At 36.5% G+C, this 15815-nt stretch overlaps 1 protein-coding gene across 1 annotated transcript in view; it reads right to left on the bottom strand.

Moving 5' to 3' along the window:
- HERC1 (HECT and RLD domain containing E3 ubiquitin protein ligase family member 1) overlaps positions 1-15815 on the bottom strand; it is a 191859-nt gene that overhangs the window by 32171 nt on the left and 143873 nt on the right. Inside the window, exons 51-57 of the mRNA XM_042783232.1 lie at positions 11914-12041; positions 10700-10827; positions 9703-9903; positions 7017-7147; positions 6191-6390; positions 5520-5625; positions 320-466 (exon numbers count right to left, since the gene is read on the bottom strand). Coding sequence (XP_042639166.1) covers positions 320-466; positions 5520-5625; positions 6191-6390; positions 7017-7147; positions 9703-9903; positions 10700-10827; positions 11914-12041 — 1041 coding nt within the window. The remainder of the gene's footprint in view (positions 1-319; positions 467-5519; positions 5626-6190; positions 6391-7016; positions 7148-9702; positions 9904-10699; positions 10828-11913; positions 12042-15815) is intronic.

The raw sequence follows: 15815 nt of genomic DNA, 5'->3' as shown, positions 1-15815 counted from the left end.
GGAGACAGCTCAGGGGGCAGGAGTGTATGGAGGGATGGACACTGGGAAGAAGTAACTATGGGGAGGAAGTGGGAGGGGAGCTATTGCACTGTGGTAAACTATGGTCAATGACATGAGACAAAGTATATGTGAACTGCTGTATGGAAAGTGAATTTGCTCTGTAAATCTTCACCCAAATCACAATAAAAAAAGAAAAAAAAAGATATTATTACATAAAATATTACTGGGATTGGTTGGGTTAATTTTTCATTATATGTATTTAAGTTAATGTAAAAAGGAAATTCCTCAACAACAATAAAAAAAAAATCTATGCTCTTACCCTTAAAGACCAAATGTTCATGAGTCCACCGAGTCCACCAGACACCAGGGCCAACCCATCAGAACTAAAGGCAACGGTCCGGACAGGGGTGATGTGTCCTCGCAGCTGATAGACACACTTGGCTCCTGATGATTTCCTGTATCCATCCTGTAATTCATTTTCATTTTAAAACATATACTGAATTTAAAGCAAAATTTATAAAATAGGCTGAAGATTTATAATTAATTCTTGAAAATTTTGAACTTCATTCTTTTACATTTTGAAATTATTTTGAAACTATATCTATTTCACTCTCCAAGAATCTCATTCTTGGAAATTTATCATCAAAATTTCTTTGATGATAAAATTGAGGGGAAAAGGCTAACTTCTCTCCTAAGTTAGCCTGACTGAATAAATAATAAAATATCAATCTGATTTTCTTTTGCTGAAGCTGAGCTATATCTTTTTTGATACATTCCAAAACTATTTTGCTACTCTTAAAACTGGCAGAAATGACTACATTCTAAGTTTCATTTATCCTCCAGAAACAGATACGTTGTGACTTTCACTTTTTAACCCGTGTTCCAATTTTTAAATTTTAGCTTTGTGTAATTTTTTTCTTGCTGTTGTTAGGTACTGTCGAGTCTGTTCTGACTGATACAGACCCTATGTACAACAGAACAAAACACTACTCGGTCCTGCATCATCCTCACACTCATCACTATGTTCGAGCTCATTGTTGAAGTCACTGTGTCAATCCACCTAATTGAGGGTCCTACTCTTTTTCACTGAGCCTCTACTTTACCAAGCATGATGTCCTTCTCCAGGGTCTGGTCCCCCCTGATAACAAACCTGTCCAAAGTATGAGACGTGAAGTCTTGCCATCCTCACTTCTAAGGAGCATTCTGGCTATACTTCTTCAAGACAGATTTGTTTGTTCTTCTGGCAGTCCATGATATATTTAAAATTCTTTGTCAACACCATAATTCAAATGCATCAATTCTTTACTTTCCCATATTCACTCTCCAGCTTTTGCATGCATATGAGGTGACTGAACATACCATGGCTTGGGTTAGGCGCACCTCAGTCCTCAAATGAAATCTTTACTTTTCAACACTTTACCGAGGTCTTTTGCAGCAGATATGCCCAATGCAATACATCATTTGATATCTTGACTGCTGCAATCATGGGTGCTGACTGTGGATCCAAGTAAAATGAAATTCTTGTTAACTTTAATACTTTCTATTTATGATGATACTTATTGGTCCAGTTGTAAGGATTTTTGCTTCTTTATATTGAGGTGTAATCCATAGTGAAGTCTGTAGTCTCTGATCTTCATTTTCAAGTTATCTTCACTTACAGCAAACAAGGCTGGGTCACCTGCATATTTCAGGCTGCTGACGAGTATTCCTTCAATCCCGATGCCACATTCTTCATACAGTCCAGCGTCTCAGATTACTGCATTTGACTGCTAACCAGAAAGCTGGCAGTTCAAACCCACCAGCCACTCCTCGGATGGAAGATTGAGCAATCTACTTCTGTAGAGATACTGTCTCAGAAACCCAAGGTGGGGTCGCTATGAGTTGGGACTGACTCGACAACAGTGAGTTTGGTATTTTTTTTGGTGTGGATGGAATGAATAAGCACGGTGAAAGAATATAACCCCGACACATACCTTTCTTGATTTTGAACCACACAGTATTCTCTTGTTCGGTCTGAACTGCCTATTGGCCTATGCACAAATTTGCTTGAGCACAATTAAGTGTTCCTGTAATTCTCATTCTTGTCAATGTTACCCATACTTTGTTATGATCCACACAGTTACATGCCTTTGTAGAGTCAATAAAACACAGGTAAACATCTTTTTGGTATTCTCTACTTTAGCCAAGATCCATCTGACATCAGCAAGATATCCCTCATTTCATATCCTCTTTTAAATTTGGCTTGAAATTCTGGCAGTTTCTTGTCAATATATTGCTACAATCATTTTTGCATTATCTTCAATAAAATATTATTTGTGTATGATATTAATGATACTGTTTGATAATTTCCAGTCTGTGGGATCACCTTTCTTTGAAATGGGCACAAATATGGACCTCTTCCAGTCGGTTGGCCAGGTAGCTGTCTTCCAAATTTCTTGGCATAGGTGAGCGAGTGCTTCCAGAACTGCATCACTCTGTTGAAACACCTCACTTGCGAATTCCGTCAATTCCTGGAACCTTGTTTTTTACCAATGCTTTCGGTGTAACTTAGATTTCTTCCTTCAGTACCACCAGTTCTTGATCATATGCTACCACCTGAAATGGCTGGATGTCGACATATTTTTTTTTTTTTGCACAGTGACTCTGTGTATTCCTTCCATCTTCTTTTGATGTTTCCTGCATTTTTCAGTATTTTGCCCACAGAATCCTTCAATATCGCAACTTGAGGCTTGAATGTTTTCCTTCAGTTCTCTTATCTTGAGAAATGCTAAGCATGGTCTTCCCTTTCAGTTTTCTAACTTCAGGTCTTCACACATTTTATTTTAAGACTTTACTTTGTCATCTTGAGCTGCCCTTTGAAATCACCTGTTCGGCTCTTCTACTTGATCGTTTCTTCCATTTGTTTTAACTACTCTACTTTCACGAGAAAGTTTTAGATCTCTCCTGATATCCATTTTTGTTTTTTCTCTCTTTCCTGTCTTTTTAATGACCCTTTGCTTTTTTCACGTGTGATGTCTGTGATGACACTCTACAACTCGTTTGGTCTTTGGTCATTAGTGTTCACTGTATCAACCTGTTCTTGAGACAGTCTCTAAATTCAGGTAGGATATATTCAAGGTTGTACTTTGACTCTTATGGACTTGTTTCAATTTTCTTCAGTTTCATCTTGAACTTGCATATGGTAACTGATGGTTTGTTCCACAGTTGGCCTTTAGCCTTGCTGACATGATATTGAACTTCTCCACTGTCTCTTTTCACAGATGTAGCTGATTTGATTCCTGTGTATTCCATCTGGTGAGGTCTATGTGTTTAGTCACCATTTATGTTGTTGCAAAAAGGTATTTGCAATGAATAAGTCATTAGTCTTGCAAAATTCTATCATGTGATCTCTGGTGTGATCTTGGTGCCATTTCTATCACCAAGGCCATATTTTCCAACTACTGATCCTTATTCATTTCCAAGTTTTGCATTGCAATCACTAGTATTTATCAATGAGTCTTGATTCCATGTTTTGTCAATTTCAGACTGTAGAAGTTGGCAAAAATCTTCAGTTTCTACATTTTTGGCCTTAATGGTTGGTATATAAATTTGAATAATAGTCTTATTAACTGGTCTTCCTTGTAAGCATATGGATATTATCACTGACACAGCACTGAACTTCCGGATAAGTCCTGAAATGGTCTTTTTGACAATGAATGTGCTGCCAATTCTCTTCAATTTGTCAGTCCTGCATGGTAGACCACATAATTGTCTGATTCAAAATAGCCAACCTCAGTCCATTTCAGCTCACTAATGCCTAGGATATCAATCTTTATGTATTACATTTCATTTGTGATGACTTCCTGTTGTCCTACATTCATTCTTCATACATTACACATTCTGATTACTAATGGATGTTTCCAGCTGTTTCTTCTAATTTTGAGTCATGCCACATCAGCAAATGAAGGTTCTAAAAGCTTTACTCCATTCATGTTATTATGGTCAACTCTAATTTGAAAAGGCAGCTCTTCTTCGTATTTTAAGTGCCTTCCAAGCTGGGGGCTTATCTTCCAGCACTGTATCAGACAATGTTCTAATGCTATTCATAACGTTCTCACTGGCTAATTTTTTTAGAAGTAGATTGCCAGGTACTTCTTCTTAGTCTTTCTTATTCTGGAAGCTCCGCTGAAGCCTGTGCCCCATAGGTGATCCTCCTGGTATTTGAAATACCAGTGGCATAGCTTCCAGCATCACAGCAACACACAAGCCGCCACAGTATGACAAATGACAGACAAGTGGGGAATTTTTGTTGTTGTTGTGTTTCCATAGGGTTTCCAAAAACTATAAATCTTTATGAAAGCAACTGCCTCATCTTTCTCTTGGAGAATGGCTGGTGGGTTCAAACCATCAACCTCTTAGCAGCCAAATGCTTTAACACCTGTACCATCAAAGCTCCTGATATTTGTGAACTGCATATGTTGACAGGTTTCTCTTTTTGTTGACTGATGAGTCTGTCACATGGTATCTAATCTAGTTTACTCTGCAGGTTTTAGAAGTAGGATAGGAAAGGCCTGTATAGAGGGCTATTTCCAATCACAAGTAGAAAGCAAACCAGATTTATCTTATGTATCCTACCTCCACTTCAGTGATATATTCCTCCCATTAGAGAGCTATCTACCCCTTGCTCCTTCCTTCTCCCTGCTCTTAACCTCCTTCTTACTTTTAGTTATGACAGTGCATCATACCAGATATACTCATTTACCCAAAGATGACTTAAAGTGTATTTCTTCCAGGGGTATCTGTATGATGGACAAAAGGGAGAGCAACGTAGGTTGCAAACTGGTAGCTCAGAGATGTGATTTGATTGGGCTCCCAATGTTTTAAACAATTTTAAGTCAGTTGCCAATGTTAGTATTAGGACAGTTTACTTAAAACACTGGGTTTTGGGCTTTTATAAAACATCAGACAATCTGGTAACAATATACTCTCGTATTTGGAGAGAGACAATCAACTCTGTGGCTATATCCTTTACAATGCACATATTCTTCTGTTTTTCTTTATCATCCCCACAACTTCCAACTCCTGGCTTCATGGATTTACTTGCCTAGATGGTTTTGTAAGTATCTGAATTTGCAACCTCTGTTTAAGATAAACAAATCATTCATCATAGGTGGAATTTCTGGTATCAGGAAGAGATACTCTGGGCAAGTAATGCTCCCAAGGTTGAACTAGGATTGAATTTAGGACTAATTTAGACTATAAAGTCTACTGCAGTGCTGGTTATATCCATTAACATCATAATCATCATCAATAAATATATACTGACTATCTCACATTTACAAACAATTATGGTGTCTGTTTTTGAACTTATATTAAAATCAGGTTAATTCAGAGAGCTCACAAAGTATGACAAATATTCTCATTTCCCTAATGGATCTTTTGGGACACAATAGTAATTATCTTAGTAATCAAGGGAGGGTTACTTTGATTACATGTATTATATATGGCTTCAGGTCTTTCAAAAACACCAGAACATTTACCTGGCAATTTGATTCCTGGTCCCACCATCTTTCTGAACTAGTCACACTGGTTTGTGTGTTATCTTGTGGAACACACCAAACACACACTAAGCCATTCTGACAGCCACTTAAAACAAAAAACAAAATAAACAAAAAAATATATAAATATATGTATATAATATATATTAATCACACAAAGCCAAAACATATCAATATACTGAAGCAAACAAAAATATTTTCAAACAGCAAACAATTATTAAGACCTGATGACTACAAAATTATTTTAAAAATGTATTTGTTGTAGATAGACTATACCCTTTTATAAGAAATGCAACTGGGAATGCAATATTTAGATATCAAGTGTCACACCAGAAGTTCCTCTCTTTTTCTTTCAGGTGTTCTTAATGATACTACACATTATAAGAATTAAAAAAATCCAAATCAAACCCCTTGCCATCAAGTCAATTCCGATTCCTAGTAACCCCCACTGAATTTCTGAGGTGGTAAATCTTTAAGGAAGTAGATTGCCCCATCTTCCTTCTGCAGAGCAGCTGGTGGGTTTGAACCATCAATAGTAAATGGCAATAAATTGTTTAAGACTACTGAGAAGTCACATTTAATGCAATTAACAATTTATACTAATATAAAAATTAAGACACAAACACACACATACACACAAATTTACAACATACGTAGCCATCAGTAACTGCAAATTGGATCCTTTCCCTGGGAGGCTGCACCAAGCGATGCCATTTACAATAGATGGATGGCAGAGTGAATGTAGACAGCACCAGCATCCTGAAATAGGTCCCCAGAGTTTCACATTTTCTTCTTTGGCACATGTCATAAGAATATGACCTGTTGGGTCCCACTTCATACTAACAAGAGTATCCTTAAATTGGTAGGGGGAAGGAAAAAGATCAGAATAAGGCTTCTTTCACAATGCCTTTAACAAATAAATATGTTAAATCTAATCATTTATGACCTATATTTCTATAACTCAATTATTTTGAAATCAACATTTATGCAAATCAGATAGTACTATATCATTTCCCATCACCAGACCAATTCACCCTTTAATAGAGTCTGCAATATCCATCTGTTACAGTCTAAGCTGAATAAACGTAAGTTGAATCAATGAATTATGAAATTCTGACTAAGGATATATTTATGTTTCACTAATATTTGTACATTTTATTAAGCATTATTTATATTGACTCATAATCATTATAATTTTAAAAAGAAGAAACTCTAGGATATGTTTTATGTTTATATAGTTGTCATCATTGTGCTCTTGTGTCCTGTTTTAATCCCTCCTCCACACCTTGCAACATCTGGCTTCATGTATTTATGTTACTTCTCCAGATGGCCCTGTAAACATCTGAATCGGCAACTTCTGTTTAAGATAAAATTTATTTTATGAAACCAGTATTAAGAAATACTAGTTTGTTTTTTTTACTAGTTATTAACAAAATAGTAAAAAGAAGGAATAATTATTATCTGGCAAAGTTGTTTTACCTTATGAGCATCAATCAGAACAATGCCTCCTTTCTCAAGTGGCTCCTTTGTTCCCAATAACAATTTTCCATCAAAATATCCTACTGCAAATGGTCTGTCTTCACTGAACCAAGCAATACAAGTTACAGATACTAATACAATGCAATAAAAAAAAAAGAAAAGAGACTTATTTTTCATGCATAACTTAAAAGACAGAGACTTTGAAACAAATATATGCAACTTCAACCACTTAAACTTAAGTTTTCAAATATCTCTTTAATGTATTTAGACAAAATGTAGGCTTATGTAGGAATTCCATATTATTATTATTATTGTCATAAAAATATATAGTACCTAACACTTGCCATTTCAATTTTTTTTATATGTACAATTCAGTGACATTAATTCATCATGTTGTGCAATCATTACCACTATCTGTTTCCAAAATTTTCTACCACCTTTAACTTTACTTAGTGCCCCTAAGCAATGCTTTTCCTTCTTTCTTCCCACCTCAACCCCTGGTAAACCAATCCACTGCCATCAAACTGATTCCAACCATTTGTTTTCTATATGTTTGCCTATTCTAGATCTTTCACATAAGGTGGATCATACAATATTTATCCTTTTGTGACAGACTTATTTCACTCGGAATAACATCTTCCAGCTCCATCCATACTGTAACATGCATCAAGACTGGTATATACCTAGGAGTGGAACTGCTGTTCATAAGAAAGGCTGAACCACCTAATTCTGAAAAATCAGCCACTGAAAACCCTACAGAGCACAGTTCTACTCTGACACACAGGGGGTCACCAGGAATTGGAGTCAACGCAACAGCAACTGGAGGAAGATGAGGAAGATGGAACCACCAAACTCATGTAATCTACTTTTCAAGTGTTATTTACAAATATCAAGGGCTATCTCATTTTTTGTCTTTTATTCTTTTGTCAGGTGAAAGAGACAAAATTTAATTTCCTCACTGACTTTAAATCATTGTACCAAGTTGCTTCTTTTTGGATAAGAATCTACCACAAAACTGAGAACTAAAGTCATACAAAGAAAATCACATGTTCCTTCTTCTGGTTATTTAATATTCCCTATGCAATATGGTTCCACATTCTACCAAAAATGTTCTATTCTAGAAACCTCTCTTTCTATTTGCTTCTTTAAGTATATACAACATTGGAAAGCTCCAAAAGAAATAAAAAACCGTATTTCTCTGTGGGGGTAGAGTAGAGTAGGAACTGGATAGAGAAAGACTTTTCACTGTATATCTTTTTAAAGTTTTTAATTTTTGAAACATATGAAGGTATTACCTATTCAAAGACACTAAGCAAAACAAAAAAACTGTTCTTTTGATAAGAGTAAGTAGTACCACACAAGTAGGGACTATGATTTTTGAATTGCCCCACTCCCACAAAACAAAAAACAAAAACTATCTAATAAGGTGCCTACCCATTCAAAGGTAATAGTGAGAAAATGAATGAAAGTAGACTACTACCTCTTGCAAGATCAGAAATTCTCCCTCCTCCCTGACATTTTCCCAATTTTTACTCACTGGTTAATAATTTTATCTCTACTAATAATTATTATTGTCTTTCTCTTTAGCATTCCAACTTGTAAGGAAGACTTGGACCCTGCTATAAATCACTTACACAAAATATGAATGACCAGTATGTTATTAAATCTCATTTTGGCAGTGACGGGTGGTTGCACGTAGGAGAGAAGTATCTTTCAACTTAGTAACTAATTGTGCTGGTTAAGGTTATGTGTCAACTTGGCTGGGCCTGGTTCTGAGTGCCTGGGCAGCTGGTGATAGTCATTCCCCATGATGAGACTGGCAATCAACTCATGGTGGAATCTGCTGTGAGCAGCTGAGTAGCTGTTTTAGGGATGTAGTCTGCTTCCAGCATATAAGAAGAAACTTTGGGAATGGTCTGCAGCTTTAAAAAACAAAACAAAACAAAACAAAAAACTCACTACTGTCAAGTCGGATCTGACTCATAGCGACCCCTCCTTGGGTTTCTGAGGTGGTATCACTACAGAAGTAGATTGCCCAACCTTCCTTCTGAGAAATGGCTGGTGGGTTTGAACCACCAGCCTTCTGGTTAGCAGTCACATGCCTTAGGCACCATGCCACCAGAGCTCCCTGTAGCTTTTAGCACATTTGAATCCTGCATGTAGCTGAGTCGTCGTTCGGCAGCCTGCCACATTGTCTGTCAATCTTGGGACTGTTAATGGACTTGAATCAGTGGCCTGCCATATGGTTTGGTTAATACTGGAACTGTCCCTTTTTCCTTGTCAACCTTTGATTTGTCAGTCTCAGCAGCCAGTAGTTGCCTGAGTGAAGAAAAGCCTCCAGATTCAGTGAGCTGGGAGCAAGAGGCAGAACTGAAGCCCACAGTCAAGGGGCTTTCACTCAGCACCTAGATTTTGGCACTTTGAACTCGGACTTTTAGCCTCCAGAACTATAAGAGAATAAACTCCTGTTTGTTAAAGCCATCCACCTATGGTATTTCTGTTAGAGCTGCACAAAGTAACCAAAACACTAATTAACATAATGCACCACTGGGCGGTCTAGAAAACAAAAGCCAAAAGTAATATCCACTCAGCATTTTTAAAATTCAAGTGCCAAAAATTCAAGTGCAAAAAGTACTTGACTGAGGGGAAGGGATTTTCTCAACTGGACACAAGTTCAGTCACTTACCATCCTTTCGATAGCAATGCTCCAATTCTCGACGGTGCATGGTGGACACGTCGACAACCTCAATAAGTCCAAGAGATCCATCCATCCGTCCCACCAACAGTAATTCTGGAGACTCCCCTGACCACACTGCAGCTGGACCTTCTTCTGGCCAAGCCAGGGCAGATACCCAATGCGGCTGAATATCTACTAATCCTTTTCCTCCTGAAGAGAGGGAAAATGTTAACCAGTTGTTACTTAATTCTTGAAAACAGAAGAAAAAAAAATTTTACTTAATTCCAACAGACACTCAAAGCAGTTCTCAATTTTGTAATAACCTACTGATAAGATTGAGAACTCAAGATCCTTCATTTATATGTTATATATAACTACCAAGTTAATAGATTGTTCTATAACCATTAATAGGACAAAAAGAATAGCTTTACAAAGGAGAAAATAAAGGAAAACACTTAGTGTACAAATGCCAAACAAATAAGTCTTTTCCTAATAATTAGTGATAACCAAGTTAACATAAGAAATTTACCTACAGTTAAAGTTAGCTGTTGCTCAAACATGTGAAAATGAACAAAAGTACTAATAAGCCCAAGATAACAACAATGACTTTTTGCTTTCCAGAAAGGAATAATAAAATTGACAAGAGTTTATAGCCCTGAGGCAAACAAAATTAATAGAAATATTTAAAGCAATTCAGAAGACTACATAGCTTAAAATTCAGTGACCACTAATTCTCAAACTTTAATCTGAACACTTAGTAGTACATGAAAATAATTTTTAGCTTACAACTATCCGGTTAGTTAAATTCCTGGAAAGGAAAGTCAGGGAATGATACTTCTTCTCTAACCTAAACCATACTATGTTTGGATTTTAATAGTTGTTGAATAGTTCATGAGTTTCAAGGTAAAGAGAAGTCCTTGTTCATACTGAGGCTAAGAGAAAGGATGGGTAAACAGCAGTTTTAAAAGTACCTTCAAGAATTTCCCAGTACTTACTTGACACTTACCATTAACTTGCCAGATATTCACCATCTTTTCCAAAGCCCCAGCTAGATATTTGCCACTGATACTCCAGGAAACAGGTGAGAAACTTGGATCACTGGGTGATCCCAGGCTTTCCTCAGCATCTCCTTCCCTAGAATATAAAAGATATGTATGGAATTCTAATCACCAAATAAATTAAACCAAAACTTTAAACTAAGGGTTTCATATAGACTAAAGAAAAGAGCTCTGGTGGCGTAGTGCCTAAGGCACTTGACTGCTAACCAGAAGGTTGGTGATTCAAACCCATCAGCCACTCCATGGAAGGATGACTGGGCAATCTACTTCCATAAAGGTTTACCGCCTTGGAAACCCAAAAGGGGTCATTATGAGTTGGAATTGACTCAATGCCAGTGAGCTTGGGTTTTTTTTTTCTTTGTTTGTTTTTACAGATTAGAGTACAGAATAGCAGTCTTACACTGCAAAAGCGTGGCTAGCAGTATTTGACAATCACACATTCACTAATGTTTACGATAATGTAAACATGTGATGCTTAGATTGTTCACCACTTAATGTGGTGTCATGTCAACAAACGCATTCAGATTTTGTATGGATTATATATGGTTATTATTTGAGATTATTATTCCAGTTTGCTTAACTCTAGGAAGTCCTTGGAAAAGTATTACCTATAGCTGACTACAAGACTATACAGGATGCTTACATTATGACACAGGAGCTCTGGTAGCATAGTGCCTAAGGCACTTGACTACTAACCAGAAGGCTGGTGGTTCAAACCCACCAGCCACTCCTCGCAAGGAAGGCCGGGCAATCTACTTCTGTAGTGATACTGCCTCAGAAACCCAAGGAGGAGTCGCTATGAGTCGAGTCCGACTCAACGGCACATAACAACAACATTATGACACAAAACAAAATAATTACTCTAATTCCGAAATAGTCCTTGATGACTGGAGGAAAATTTACCTGTTGTGGTATCCAACTGAGTGTTTTTTTGCTCATAAAGTTTGATTTAATTCTGAATGATACACACTAAAAAATATAATATTATAAACAATAAAATATTCTGAATAATAGTATGATATTCTAAAAAATTATTCACTGGAGATATACTAAGTCTATTTTAAAAATTTTAGTGACAGCTTGATTATATTAACCAAGATGAGACATATTTAGGATTCTCTGATTTTAAATGTTACATGAAAGAGCTAATGTTAGCACTCACAATCTGTTGAATACACAGGTCTGTTGCAGTGAATATTGCTTCTTGGTGACATTCCACACCCGGATGGTGCCATCATTGCCACTGGTGGCCAAGAGACCCTTTTTATTACACCAAACACAGGTCATTACCTAGAAAGTTGAAAAGATGTGTCCAGCAATATTTAAATAAGCTTTGGTTCAAATGATTAAATTAGACCCCCAAATTGAAAAAAAGTCTACTATGGAACTTTAAAAGAAAAGTAACCATGTTATGATGCAGCATGCACGTCCTCATTCTTTTGTAAAAGGTTTATAAGTATGTATCTATTTGAAATACAGTTTTAAAGTACTAGGCCCAAAATCTTTTACCTGAGACCTGTTAGAATCTTAACAAATTAAAACAAATGCATTAAAATACTTTATTTATTTGTTCTATAAAGTAAATAACAAAGACTAAGAAGTGATTTTAATACTTTTTAAGAATAGAAGTTAGTCTTCACTTTCTAAAGTGCCCTAGTCAGGAGCCCAGATTAAAATAATGAGGCTAGGAAGTTCTGGTGAGATGGCTGAATAGGCAGAAAGACTGCACAGACCCTCTTCAGCAAAGAAAAGGAGAACCAATTAATACAGATACAAAAGATAATCCTATAGCCCTGAGCTTTGAAGGGAAAGATATAGAAGTGTACTAAACTCCAAATAGTAGAAGAATTTGCATGAAAACACCAAAAAGGAGACATACAAAGCTGCAGTCTGGCACTGATCCTGATGGCACAGACAGCTTGGATATTGCTGAGTGGTGTTAGGACCTAAGAATTAACCTAAAAATTGGACCTGCTAGCCAGGGGAGGCAGAGAGGACTGCACTGGTGGCCAGCGAAAAAAAGGGGAAGCAGTGAAGAGGAAGGTGGGCTGAGCTATGGACTTTTTCCTGTCTAGAGGGCGCAGCCATTTTGAATGTTTACAAGTGGTTGGAACATTTTGGATATTTAAAGCGACAGCATTCTCCCACATTCCAGGGACCTAAGAATAGGTTCTACTTGCTGGGAACCACAAGGACATTCTGGACACCACGACTAGAAAGATTCTAGTTTTCAGCCTTTTCTCTCTTCCCTGTTCCTGGTTACAATATTTTCTTTCTTGTGGTGAACCGCGTTCCTTGATTTTCTTTTTGCGTTTTTCCCATTCTTTTCTTCATTATTCTCCTACTGTGCCTTTTTTCTCTTATTGCCCTCTCCCCAGATATTGCTGGGTTTTTATTTTCTTTTTCTTTTTTTCGTTATTGTTCCTGTGTGATTACATGGTGTATTTTTTGTCCATTTGCTTTTAGTTTTTTGATGGTTATTCAATTTTTATCTTTGACTAACTGAGTGAGAGACAGCAAAAGTGCCCATACGACACAACTACACCCATACTTCCTGCAGCTTCACTTACTGAGTGAGAGCCACGACTTCCTTCTCCACCAATGGGCCAACGATAAACCACCACCAAGAAAAGCCTGACTCACCCTTGGCTGCTCTTCACAAACAGTTAACAGAGATATAATACAACAACATCACAATGTCACATCTCAGAGACAACAGACCATCACAGTCCACACAAAGAAGCAAGATAAAGTGGTAGAAACAAGGGAGCAGGATACAGACCTAGAACACATCCCTGAGGAAGAAGCAGCATGGGAACTTCCTGATAAGGAATTCAAAAGAATTATATTTAGGTATCTTCAAAGGACTGAGAAACAGATCAAGGAAAACACTGACAAGATTAAGGAAAAGGCAGATAAAACCCCAGAACAATTTCGGAAGAAAATACAAGAACAAAATGACAAAATAAATGAAAGATCAGAAATAATTCGAAATCTACAGATAGAAATCCGGAAGATTAATACTAAATTTTCAGATATAGATAACACATTAAAGGGCAAAAGAGCAGAATTGAATCAATGGAAGACAGAATTAATGAGACTGAAGACAAATACCTGAATACTTCTTTGGAAAGAGATCATACAGAAAAAAGATCAAAACAAAATGAAGAAAGCCTAAGGTTCATGTGGGATACCATTAAAAGGAATAACCTACGTGTCACTGGAATTCCAGAACAGGAACAGAAAAATAAAACCACTGAGAAAATTGTCCAATATTTGTTGGAAGAGAACTTCCTTGATATGGTGAAAGATGAGAATATATCCATTAGGAAGCCCAACGAACCCCAAACAGGATAGACCCCAAAAGAAAATCACCAAGACATATCATCATCAAAGTCATCAAAACCAAAGACAAAGAAAGAATCTTGAGAGCAGCATGGGAAAAACAAAAAGTTACTTACAAAGGACAACCAATAAGAATAAGCGCTGATTTCTCAGCAGAAACCATGCAAGTGAGAAGGCAATGGGATGGTATATATAAAACTCTGAAAGAGAAAAATTTCCAACCAAGAATTATATACCTGGCAAAATTGTCCCTCAAATATGATAGTGAAATTAGATTTCCAGATAAGCAAAAAGTAAAGGGAATTTGTTAAAACTAGACCAACCTTACAAGAGCTACTAAAGAGAGTCCTTTGAACAGAGAACCAATAATAGCAAACAATAATCAACCATTAATACACATGATGACATAACCCAGAAACCAATACAGCTACAGACGTATCCAAAGTAAAATAAGCTTACAAGATTGTAAACAGGGAACCAGAGACATCAACTGGCAAGTGAGGACAACTACAAACCAAAAAGGGAAAATACTATGTAGTTACAGAACTTCTAAATGGTGAGGAAGTCAAGAGAATTACAAGATAGAATGGACTGTTCTAAACTTGGAGAGAAAATTATAAATCATAGGGTTCAAATAAAAATGATAAACCCTCACTTCACAATAAAAAGAGGACAAGCACAAATATTCAGCAAATACTAAAACAACAGCAACAAAGGAAATGATAACACAATTGATAAACATAATGAGCTCAGCACAGAGAATTATATGGAACAAAGAAACCAGGAACACCATAAAAAAAAAAAAAAACACACATAACAAAATGACAACAACCAATTCATACTTGTCGATAATTACACTAAATGTTAATGGGTTAAGTGCACCACTCAAGAGATGGAGAGTTGTAGACTGGATAAGAAAACATAACCCATAACTATGCTGTCTACAAGAGACAGATCTTAGAGACAAACACAAAAATAGACTAAAAATCAAAGGTTGGAAAGAGATATAAAAGCAAATGGCAACCAAAAAAGAGCAGGAGTGGCAATATTAATTTCCGATCAAATTGACTTTAAGACAAAAACCACCATATGAGACAAGGAAGGACATTATATAATGATTAAAGGATCAATTGAACAAGAAGATATAAGCATAATAAATACCTATGGACCCAATGAAAGAGCCCTAAAATACATAAATCAGACTTTAAAAGAGCTGAAAAGCCAAACAGATGACTCCACAGTCATAGTGGGAGACTTTAATACACCACTTTCAATGAAACATAGAACAACTGGAAAGAAACTCAACAAAGATGCAGAAGAGCTAAACAATACAATTCACCAACTTGACCTTATAGACATCTACAGAGCAATTCACCCAACAACAGCATAATATACATTCTTTTCCAGTGCACATGGAACATCCTCCCTGATAGACCATATGTTAGGCTATAAAGCAAGCCTTCATAAATTTAAAAATATAGAAATACTGCAAACATCTTCTCAGATTACAATGCTATTAAATTACAAATCAACAATAAGAAGATCAACAGAAAAAGAGCATACACATGGAAACTGAACAACACCCTCCTTAAGAAAGATGGGGTGACAGAAGAAATAAAAAATGAAATTCAAAAATTCCTTGAATCAAACGAGAATGAAAATACAACACACCAAAATCTTTGGGACACAGCAAAAGCGTGATCAGAGGCCAAGTTACAG

Source organism: Orycteropus afer, unplaced genomic scaffold (genome assembly GCF_000298275.1).
Source record: "Orycteropus afer afer isolate SDZICR_OR568_19922 unplaced genomic scaffold, OryAfe1.0 scaffold00015, whole genome shotgun sequence".
Lineage (NCBI taxonomy): Eukaryota > Metazoa > Chordata > Mammalia > Tubulidentata > Orycteropodidae > Orycteropus > Orycteropus afer.
This window is presented reverse-complemented; position numbering and strand designations above follow the sequence as displayed.